The sequence below is a fragment of the Hevea brasiliensis genome, chromosome 16, assembly GCF_030052815.1.
Source record: "Hevea brasiliensis isolate MT/VB/25A 57/8 chromosome 16, ASM3005281v1, whole genome shotgun sequence".
Classification (NCBI taxonomy): Eukaryota; Viridiplantae; Streptophyta; class Magnoliopsida; order Malpighiales; family Euphorbiaceae; genus Hevea; species Hevea brasiliensis.
Genome location: NC_079508.1, coordinates 23657506 through 23669522, shown reverse-complemented (window position 1 = coordinate 23669522; position 12017 = coordinate 23657506). Strand labels below are relative to the sequence as shown.

The 12017-nt window shown below is 30.7% G+C and overlaps 1 protein-coding gene across 1 annotated transcript; it reads left to right on the top strand.

The window, feature by feature from the left end:
* The first annotated feature begins 1471 nt into the window (after nucleotides 1-1471).
* On the top strand, nucleotides 1472-5268 carry LOC110665143 (trans-cinnamate 4-monooxygenase). Its single transcript, XM_021825151.2, has 3 exons — nucleotides 1472-2398; nucleotides 3058-3191; nucleotides 4367-5268. The coding sequence occupies exons 1-3, from the start codon at nucleotides 1614-1616 to the stop codon at nucleotides 4963-4965; spliced, it is 1518 nt and encodes a 505-aa protein (XP_021680843.1). The 5' UTR covers nucleotides 1472-1613; the 3' UTR covers nucleotides 4966-5268.
* The last annotated feature ends 6749 nt before the right edge of the window (nucleotides 5269-12017 follow it).

Below are 12017 nucleotides of genomic sequence, written 5' to 3'. Positions count from 1 at the left end.
TGCAAAAACCTTTCTTTTTCTTAAATTTTTAGTGAACTACATATAAATATATTAATTGAAAGATATTTTTTATCTGATTAAGTGTTAATATTATAAAAATTACTTATGATATTAGAATTTAGGAGTCTTAACAAAAAAAAAAATAGAGTTAAAAAGTAAAATTGAGATTCATAAAATGTCAAATAATTATAATTTATTAATTTTGAAGCACATACAATTACTTTTATTAATCAAAATTTAATATTAAAATCTGTAAATATTTGGAATAATTAAAAAATAAATTAGTAAAGGTGAGATTTAATATTTAAAATTTTTTTATTAATTTTACTATAATATATTAAATAAATTTAATAAATTACTAAAACTTTTAATATTAAAATTATATAATCATCGAATTTCTAACTTATGAAATATAATAATATTTTTTGTATAAGTAGAATTACTATTAAAATAATATTAAAATTAAATTTTACATTACATATAATAACATTAAAAATTAAATTATTTAAGTTTCTAAAAATTATTAGTTATGAAGTATGTGTTGCTAAGAGTTATTATCGATGAATAAATTTGGATTGACAATAACTTTATTATCATTAAGCCATATTATTGACGACAAATTATATAATTATCCATAAAGATATTATTTCTATTCATTTTAGCTTGATAATATTTCTCAATTGAATACAAAATAGATTTAAATAAAAGATAACTCAATTAAACAATTAAAATATTTTTAATAACAATAAATTCATATATTATTTTTCAATAATTTTGATTTAAATAAAAAGTTAATTTAATTAAACAAGTTAAAAATAATAATAAATTTTAATATTATTTTTTAACCAATCAAAATAAAAGATAATTTATCCTTATCAAAAATATATATTTTTTATTTTATTATTCTCCTTTCTTTTCTATTTTTATATATATTATAGATAAAAAATAGTATTTTAACCCTTTGATGAGTTTAAAAATTTCAACTAAAATAGAGATTTAAAAAACCTGTGTTATATTCTGAATTTCTAAAATCATAAAAAAAAAACTTTAATTGTTAATTTTAAACATAATTGATTAAAATAATTTGAGTTAAATTTCTAAAAAAAAAATTAGTAATCAATATTATTTAATTAAATTTTGTTTTTCTAACTAAACTTAATTAAAATTTGAATTTTAAAAATAATTATAATATTATTAATTTAAAATTTGAAAATTCTATGTTTTATTTATAAAAACTTATTTTTTATTTTAGATGAGCTGAAACAAAAAAAAAAAAAAAAAAAAAAAATGATCGTGGTGGGTCTAGCATTAAGAGAAATGATGAAGAAGACGAGTTTCTGACGGTTTCTTCACCAACTTGTTGTACCTAGTCCATATCAACGTCCCCCTCCTACCCCGTCATATTTTCCCGTCAAAAATAACGCCGTCAACTTCCATTCTTAATTCTTCCATCAATTCACCCACTCCTCTCCAGCACCATAGCCACACGAGTCATCTAACGTGCCCATCAAACTTAACCTCCACCTTCATTATAAAATACCCAACGCCTCTCTCACTGCTTACCACACCCACCACCTATCTCGCCTTCTCTGATCAATCAAATTGCTTCTGCCATGGATCTCCTCCTCCTAGAGAAGACCCTTTTGGGTCTCTTCTTTGCTTTTATCGTGGCCATTGTCGTTTCTAAATTACGCGGCAAGCGTTTTAAGCTCCCGCCGGGTCCTTTACCTGTGCCAGTTTTTGGCAACTGGCTTCAAGTCGGCGATGACTTGAACCACCGCAACCTCACAGAACTCGCTAAGAAATTCGGTGACATCTTGCTTCTCCGTATGGGGCAACGTAATCTCGCAGTTGTCTCTTCACCGGAGTTAGCTAGGGAGGTTTTACATACTCAAGGTGTTGAGTTCGGGTCAAGAGCCCGGAATGTTGTCTTTGATATTTTCACCGGTAAGGGACAAGACATGGTGTTCACCGTGTACGGTGAGCACTGGAGGAAGATGAGGCGGATTATGACAGTTCCATTTTTCACAAACAAGGTTGTTCAGCAGTATCGATATGGGTGGGAAGACGAGGCGACGAAAGTGGTGGAGGATGTGAAGAAGAACCCAGAGGCTGCCACAAGTGGTATTGTGTTGAGGCGGCGGTTGCAGCTGATGATGTATAATAATATGTACAGGATTATGTTTGACAGGAGATTTGAGAGCGTGGAGGATCCATTGTTTGTGAAGCTGAAGGCTTTGAATGGAGAGAGGAGTAGATTGGCTCAGAGCTTTGAGTATAATTATGGTGATTTTATTCCCATTTTGAGACCTTTCTTGAGAGGTTACTTGAAGATTTGTAAGGAAGTGAAGGACATGAGATTGCAGCTCTTCAAGGACTACTTTGTTGAAGAGAGGAAGTAAGTATTTTTTTTTTCTTATTTTTTTATCCTATAAAAATAAGTAAATAAATTTATGATGATGAAGAATGAGGGCGCCAAAAAATTAAATGCCTTTATTTTTTATTTTTTTAGAAATTAATTAATTTTTTACTTTTACTTTTATTATTAAAATGATTATTTTAATAAAACTTTATAATTAATAAATTGTAAATTATAAATAATTTAATATATTATATTTCACTTTTTCAATAATTTAAACACTTTATTTTAATGTTTATAATAAATTAATTCTATTATTTATTAATAAAAATATATTTTAAAGGTTAATTATTTTTTATAAAACTTGGAAAATTAAATTATAATTTTTATTATATTTCAAAAATTAAATTATAAAATATCATTTATTTTGAGCGTAATTTTGTTTTGGCAAATTCTTTTCAGTGGAATCTATGGAGAGCTCGTGGCATATCTATACTCAATCAATATAATATTTATAATTAATAATATTAATAATAAAACATTATAATTTAATTTTATTTAGTAAAATAAATTTTTCTAAAAAAAAATATTATTTAAAATTAAAAGCTTTTTCCTTTTAAATTTAAACAGAATTTTTAATTATAAGAATGTATTTAAACAATAAGAAAAAAATAAATTTATATTGTCTACTTGAACAGGAAACTTTCAAGCACCAAGAGCATGAACAATGAAGGGTTGAAATGCGCGATAGATCATATTTTGGACTCACAGCAGAAGGGAGAGATCAATGAGGATAACGTTCTTTACATTGTTGAGAATATCAACGTCGCAGGTACATTACTACTACGTTATTCTCTATGCATACACATCTTTCAGTTCACTGCTTATTGTCGTTTAATGCCTCGTTTCTCTTGTCATTTGCTATTTACATTACCCATATATTCCTTCTCCTCTTTGTCTTCTCTCCACATAATATTTGGCTAAAGTTGAGGGTATTTCCGTTCTTAAATATCTTTGGCGGATGGTCACATGGACAGCCACGTTGAAATCTCCAGCACCAGCACTACAAGCGTTATCAGTTACTGATAAATGGCATTTAATTCTAGATTTTGCACGTCTATAACTACAGATGCAACTATCTCTACAGGCTGGAGATATTAATTTTATTTATTATATATATATATATATTTGATAAATTAAAAGCACAAAATAATTAGTAATATAGTTTTTCATTTTAAAAAATTTATTGTGTGAATGCAATTAAAATGTTTTTTTTTCTTATGAAAAATAACTTACAATATTCATTTTTGGTCTTGAACAAAATTAATATAATTTAGAGATCTCACATCACTTGCAGTGTGATGTAATACTGTATGCTATCTTTCAAACGCCTTAGTATGTGGGGATTAGTACTTCAACATCTCATATGTAGAATATATTATTTAGTATATTTTAATAAAATTATTATAATTTTATTAAAGGGTGTGGTGCTCTCTCTGTTTTGTTTCCAATTTTGAAGCTAAATTTTTTCTGTTATTATTAAATTAGGCTAAAAAGTCAGATTTTGTGTAGAGACTTTTCAAAGGCTTAATTTTTTTCTCCATTTATTGCTTTCCGTATTGACTTGGCAGAAAGTGCTAACCCCACCAACATAATTTTTTTGCCCTTTTTGGGTGTAGTGGCTGTTGGAGAGCCAACTAATTATGGACAATATTTTATTATTATCAAAACTAGTTTGTTAATCTATAAACGCTTCTTTGGATGATTATTAATCAAAAGTATGCTTTATTTTATTCCTCTTTTGGTTGGCTAAGTCGGAAGTGCCTTTCTTACCTAACCTCTTTTTAAATAACATTATTTATTTAAGTTCTGCAAATGAAGAAAACTTTTATTATTATGCATAATTGTGGAATAGATTAGACTTGTTTCCTTCTTTTTTGTTAATTAATCTATTTTTTTAGATGATAAATGGTTTTTAATATACAAAATTTGTCATTTATGGAACAGCAATTGAAACAACGCTATGGTCGATTGAGTGGGGAATTGCTGAGCTTGTGAACCATCCCGAAATCCAAAAGAAGCTGCGAGATGAGCTTGACACTGTGCTTGGACCTGGTCACCAAGTCACTGAGCCTGACACCCACAAGCTCCCCTATCTTCAGGCTGTTATCAAAGAGACTCTCCGTCTCAGAATGGCAATTCCTCTCCTTGTCCCCCACATGAATCTCCACGACGCAACGCTTAAAGGTTTCGATATTCCTGCAGAAAGCAAAATTTTGGTGAATGCTTGGTGGCTTGCCAACAATCCTGCTCACTGGAAGAATCCAGGAGAATTCAGGCCAGAGAGGTTCTTGGAAGAGGAGTCCAACGTTGAGGCTAATGGAAATGATTTCAGGTACCTGCCATTCGGTGTTGGAAGAAGAAGCTGCCCTGGAATTATTCTTGCATTGCCAATTCTTGGTATTACTTTGGGACGTTTGGTACAGAATTTCGAGCTCTTACCACCTCCAGGACAGTCAAATCTTGATACCACAGAGAAAGGTGGACAATTCAGCTTGCATATATTGAAGCACTCCACCATTGTTGCCAAGCCAAGATCATTTTAATTCCACTATGTTTATTTTTTATGTAATGGTGCTTATGGGTTGTTGAAGATGAAGATGGAAGATGATTTTGATGAAAATATATGGGGATTGAGATGAAATGATTGGTTGATTATGATATAATTTGGGGTTTGACAGTAAATCTATGAGCTTCCAAGATGCTCTAAGACTCTACAATAATTAAGTATATTTTCTTGTTCATTGATTAATTATTGTGATTTGACATCCAAAGCCTAGGAATTTGGAGGAACTCATGTATACAGATGCAATAGTTAGCTATATATTAATAATTTGCCGTCGACTATATACACTTTTCCTTTGCTCTGCTTTTCTCATATGGATTTGCTATCTAAAGGTATGAGGTGGCGTATGGAAAATCAGCAACCTATCAATATTTGGTCCGACCTGTGCAGACATGGTAAAGGAGGTGATTTTTTTTTTTTTTTTTTCAATTGGGTGTAGCAGAAAAAAATAATGTATAAGGGTGAGTTTTAACTAAATTATTAAAGGATGTGAAATTTAGCTCAGGTGGCTAGTTTATAAACGGGACCCTACTTTGAGTAGCATCCATTTGCCAATAGTGTAAAATAATAAAAAAATAATAAATAACAAAAATAAATAATAATAAAATAGAATATAATAATATATAATTATAATATAATGCTAATAATAAAATATAATATATAAATAAAATATAATATAATAATGGATAAACTACAATTTATTTTTGAGATTTGTTTAAACCTACAACTTATTAGTCTTTGCAATTTTGAAACTTAATAATTTAGTTCTTGACATTTTAATAAACCTATAAGTTAATTTCTACCGTAAAAGTTTCAGTTAAGTTATCATTAATTTTAGCAAAAATTACCAAATTACTCTTAACTATATTTTTAATTTTAAAACAATTTAGCTTTTAAGATTTTATTTTATTAATAATTTAGTTTTTGAAGTTTTGTTTTATTAACAATTTAATCCCTATATTTTAAAAAAGTGAATCTCATTAAATCAAAAAATCATTCATATATATATATATATATATATATAAATTTGGATGCAAATTGTTAATAAGATAAAACACCATAGACTAAATTGTTTTTGGATTGAGAATAGAAATAAAGGCATTTTGGCATTAGTGGAAGTTACAAGAACGAAAGGAGGTCATATCATTGATGGAGAGTATAAGACTTGAAGAGTTGAAGATTTTCATGCTTGGTTGCAATAGATGGATGATAACCTAGGATGTATTAAAATCTAATTTTTGTGGTTAGGATTAAATTCTCAATGAATAATCCATGATCATGCTTTTTACATTACTGTTAATGAATGTAATGTATATGAAATATGCATGAAAATGATTCATGTGCAAAGTGAGACATTATAGTAACTAAGTTGGCAAAGAAATCTTCCAATTAAATGATTAAGTTAGTAATGGTGTAATTTTAAAAATTACATCATGGCTCTCCACTAAGGCAATTATTTAGAAAGTTTTAAACATTTACATTGTTGGCTATGATAACATAGAAATGATGTATTTGATTTAAGAGATCTTCTTAAAGTAATTGTTAAACATAAGATGTTGTATTTAAATACTTTAGTGACCAAGAATAGATGTACCTGAGGTTATTCATGTTCAAATTTACATGCTTACTAACTTAGTAGGCCTAACATAACTAGTGCAGAAAAGTCCAAGAATCGATGTACCTAAGGTTTTGAGCATTAGGAGCCAAATAATTGATTGAACCTTACAAGATGTGAAGAGTAAAGTGTTACCCACTTATAAATTGTTATGAATCCAAGAATAAATTTACTTAAGAATAATTAGCAATTTATAAGAATTCAATCATCTACTAGAAATACGTCCCAACTAGGATTTTCATTTTCTACTTTAGAAGTGTAGAATTGTCACACCATACCCCTCCGTAAGACATGACATGATCCCATAGCATACCTAATGAATTATTGAACTTCGCCTACCGATAATCCATTAAATATACTACTAGGGATTTTAAACCAATTTCTATTTTTTTTTAAAGTGGTGGGTACTTTTGCACAGGTATTAAAAACCTTTAATTGAAGTTAAGTCATAAATCAAAATTTTAATTAATTTAAAATCTCCACAAATTTTACAGAAAATTTGGTAGAGTGCCGTCTATAATTGGAGAAAACGGTTCTTCAGAAATGTGACACCCTTTACTTGTCTACAGTATAGCAGAGCAAGATATGCCACACAGTGTACCGGAACACCATATTTTATCTCAATTATTTTATCATTCCTTAATTTATTTCTTTATGGTTATGAAATGCAATTTGTGAAATTTGACTCATTTAAGTCATTTATTGAAATTATAAATTCATTTGAGGTTCTAAAAATTTTATAGAAAATCCAATAGAGTACCGGCTAAAAATAAATAAAATAGTTCTTCAGAACCTGTGAAAACACTTCCAATACATTTCTAATCATTCTCAACTCCATTTATGTCAACATAATCTCAATATTTATAAAAAATTTCAATTGTTCATTACAATTCCACTTTTTTTTTTTCATTCAGAACATAATTCAACTTAATTTCATAAAAGAGAATACTCAATTTTTATTTATAAACACAATATTCAAATATCTGCGTTAATACAAAAGTGTATTACATGAGTTTCAACTATACATCATAAAATAAAAGTTTAACGACAAAGTACAAGCAGTACAAAATACCAAAATAGGACCTAGTGTCCTACCAATAATGTACTGAAGTCTGTGAGGTGACACGGACACCATGCAGAACTGTGAACGGCCTCACCTAATCTGTGGTCTATTGGGCTCCCTGTCAGTCTCTCCAGAACCTATGCATGGCAAAAAGCAACGCGCTAAGCAATAATGCTTAGTGATGCCAATAATAAAATAAAAAGACTAAAAAGAAATAAATATGTAGTGTATATGTTGATTTCTCATACAGACAAATTATTGGTAATTATTTATAGTATATTGTTATATCTATTATTTCATTAAATTTATCAACTTGCATTTTTTGTTGTCTAAGTAACCTATACTGGATGACTGGACTGGATAAACAGGTGAACTGACACTGGATATCAAGTACCTCGGACCGTCATACCATCGATCACATAGTGTCTCCTGGTGTGCAACAGAATAGCTGATAAGCTGTAATAAACATTAGGCACAAGGCCAAGTATCATCATAATATCAGAATGGCTAAAAGCCATAAAATCACAGAATGGCATAATGCCATGTGCAGTACTGCTAACGGAACCTTATTGGCATGCCAACCTATCCAAACCAATCTTACTAGGTGTACTAGGGCACATTACAAAGTTATTGATTGAATTTTCATATTTTACATGTAAGGTTACTATTCATTTTACTATTTAGGTCAAATTATTGACTTTCCAATGCATAATAGTTACATAAGTCCTAATCACATAAATTTATCACATTTTGGTTTCCAAAAGTGTTGGCATCAGTTGCCAATCCATACTTCTAACTAATGGAGAATAAATCAAAATTTCAGTTTTTGGGTGCTAGAGTTCACTGTTCCATTAGGCTATTCTACAAAGAGAATTTGGCCAAGTGTTCTTAATCGAAGTTGTTCTTTATTGTGTCTAGTTACATTTCGCTTTTTGAATCACTCCATTTGGAGTTTTCTAGCTCAAGATATGCCATTTTGTGCAAGGCTGGCTGGATTGGTATCTACCCAGAAATTCTGGGCAGAATACCATTTGCCAGATTTGGTAGTTCAACTTTAGCCAATAATTTCATTTGGTTAAGTCCAGAATTAGAGTTTGTGTTCAACACAAAAGTTGTTCTAAATTGTCTAAGCTTTTCATTGATATAAATTTTAGGTCAATTGGACCTTTCTACACTGAGTTATGACTAAATGAATTAACACTGTTCATTTGGTCATTTTGCCTAGGCAGAATGTAAGTTACCTAGATTTGGTCAATTTTTAGGGCATCCTAAGTTTGCTTTCTGGGTAGGGTTCCTTCATTAAAGTTGTGCCATTATGTGTCTAATTTCATGTTCAATTGGCCTTGCACCAATTGAACCTACACAACTGAAGTTATAGCTGCCCAAACTTGCTGGACTCACATCTAGTCCTGCAGGTCACTCAAGGCTGCACACCCAACCTCAAATCCCAAGCTACAATTCACTTTAATTCCTCATAATACTTAGCCAAATAGTCACTAATTGATCATTAGAACTTACATTCACTAACACATGAGCAAAATCCAAAATTTGTGCCCCAAACCCTAACTCCAACAACTACAATTCTTCATACACACAATCAATGCATTAATCCATCAAATTCATGTTCAATTACTTCCATTTACAACTATAATTCAATTTTATAATTGATATGCTAAGGTAAAATAAGGCTGCCAAAATGAGAGGGGTAGATAACTTATGATTTTCTTTTCAATTTCTTGCAATTCCTAATCTAAATCAAGTCCTTACACATATATTGAGAGAAAGGAAGAGAGATTGGTCACTAACCTTATGAGCAAAATTTTTCCACTCCAAATTCCTTCACTTTCTTTGGCTTTCTTGGCAGCCAAACACCTTCCCAAGTAGTGTAGACAAGTTTTAATGAAGGAGGTCTAGGGTTTTGTAGAGGAAAATCAATGAAAATTAAGAGAGAATGAAGAAATTTTTCATGGAAGAGAGAGATGAGAGATTTTCGGCCATAAGAAGGAAATGAGGAAGATGGCTGTTTTGTTTTTGTTTTTATCTCATTTTTATTTCATTTTTATCCCTTTATTTAATTTGTCAAATTGTGATTGGGTGTTGCTTTTTAATTGCATCATGCTTAGGTCATAAATCTAATTTAATTTCAATTTATTTTCTCATTTCCTTTACTCATTTCTAATTAAATATTTAGTAATATTTATTCATATTTTATGTCATAATAATTATTTATTTAACTGGGTAAGTTGGCCAAAAATCATCTCTGAAGACGAAATGACCAAAATGCCCTCCGTTTAGCTTAAGGAGCCAAAATTGTCTGTACCGATCTCAAAAATTTTCTAAGTATTTTCTTGGCATTCTAATGGCATCGAAACCTCAATAACTCTTCCCTAGAGTCCCAAAAATTATTTCATGAATTTTCTCCTGGGTTTAGGGCTTTTAGCTGCGAAGACCGCAACTTCCCTCTAGGTTACCCATCACTAGGGCACCGGCTCATTTAACTTGGTTGTATTTTATTTCTAAAATTTTTCCTACATTTTTCTTGTTAATATTTGAGTTAATTATGGCTCGTCACTTTAGTTTAAATATTTTTCAGACGTTCTAGCTGTCCGAACCGACACCAATCACTGGAACAGTAGAATGTACGGAATTACTACAGTGAGGGTGTTACAACTCTTCCCCTCTAATTTAAATTTCGTCCTCAAAATTTACCTGATGCAAACAGTTGAGGGAACTATTGCCTCATCATCTCTTCACTTTCCCAAGTTGCCTCCTCGGTGTTGTGGTGCCTCCAAAGCACTTTCACCAGTGGAATCTGCTTATTCCTCAACTCTTTCACTTCTCCAGCCAGGATCCGTATGGGTTCTTCTTCATATGTCAAGTCCGGTTGTACTTTAATTTCTTCTATGGAAATGACATGTGAAGGATCTGAGCGATATCTTCTCAGCATGGATACATGAAACACATTGTGGATCTTGTCCAGCTCTGGTGGTAAAGCTAGCCTATAGGCCACTGGTCCCACATGTTCAATGATTTCATATGGGCCAATGAACCTAGGGCTCAACTTACCCTTTCTTCCAAACCTTAGTACCTTCTTCCATGGTGATACCTTGAGGAACACTTTATCGCCAACTGCATATTCTATTTCTTTTCTCTTCAAGTCGGTATAGGATTTCTGTCTGTCAGAGGTAACCTTCAAATTAGCTTTGATTAACTTTACTCTCTCCTCAGTCTGTTTCACCAAGTCTGGCCCTACCAGTTTATCTTCACCCAATTCAGTCCAACACACTGGGGTTCTACATTTCCTCCCATACAATGCTTCATACGAGGCAATTTGGATGTTAGTTTGGTAGCTATTGTTGTATGCAAATTCTGCTAATGGGAGATATGTGACACCCCTTACCCAACTACAGTGTAGCCGAGCAAGTTATGCCACTCAGTGTGCCGGAGCACTCTATTTTATCTGATTTCATTACAGTCCTTGATTTATTTATTCAAAAACTTTATTGAAGATTTAGGCTATTTTTACTTTTATCAAAATCTAACTAAGTTGGAAATTTCAAAAATTTTAACGATAATCCGACAAAGTGTCAGCTGTAATTTGGACTAACAGTTCTTCTGAACCTGCCAAAGACAATTTCAATATATACTCAATTTCTCAAACTTAATAGTCTCAAAAATTTTCAAACATAATGTATCTCAATGCAGTATCCAGATTTCTCAGAAATCTCATTAGATTTTCAATATCTCAATATTCACAAGTATAATCTCATTATAACTCAAATTCAATTCACATACTAAAATACTTACTTTGAATAGCTTCCATAATTCATAGGTTAATTACATGAGTTTATTTTGTACAAGATATACAAATAATTTACAATGTGCTAGGAATGAACAATATACATAACATGTATAAAATGAGCCCTATCTACATGCATTGCTGAGGAGGTGACAATCTTGAACTCTTCTGATACTTCTACAGATCTGGACTCCAAAATCTCGATCGATATCCATCTGGTTTTACCTTCAGTACCTGCGCGAGGAAGCAATTCCATCGCGCTAAGCATTTCTGCTTAGTGGTGCAATAATATAACTAGAAATAATATATACAAGTAAAGAAAGAAATAAATGATAATTCAAATACTCAAGAATCAATTTAATTTGGTATGGTATTTCTAGTATCAACGATCTTATATACTAGTTTGTTCCTCTTTGGAAGTGCTTAGTTTATAACTTTTCAGTAATACTAGCAGGTATATAATTTATTCTATCTGTATTGTATTTCAAGTGCATGCATTCTGCAATTTATATTTTTGTTATGTTTCTTTTGCTAATCTCTTTTGCTTATTCATTC

Excerpts from the sequence above, each read along its gene's own strand:
- LOC110665143 (XM_021825151.2), top strand. The coding sequence starts at position 1,614 with ATGGATCTCCTCCTCCTAGAGAAGACCCTTTTGGGTCTCTTCTTTGCT. Across the intron at positions 2,399-3,057 it reads TACTTTGTTGAAGAGAGGAA|GAAACTTTCAAGCACCAAGA; the intron begins GTAAGTATTTTT and ends CTACTTGAACAG. Across the intron at positions 3,192-4,366 it reads TGAGAATATCAACGTCGCAG|CAATTGAAACAACGCTATGG; the intron begins GTACATTACTAC and ends TTTATGGAACAG.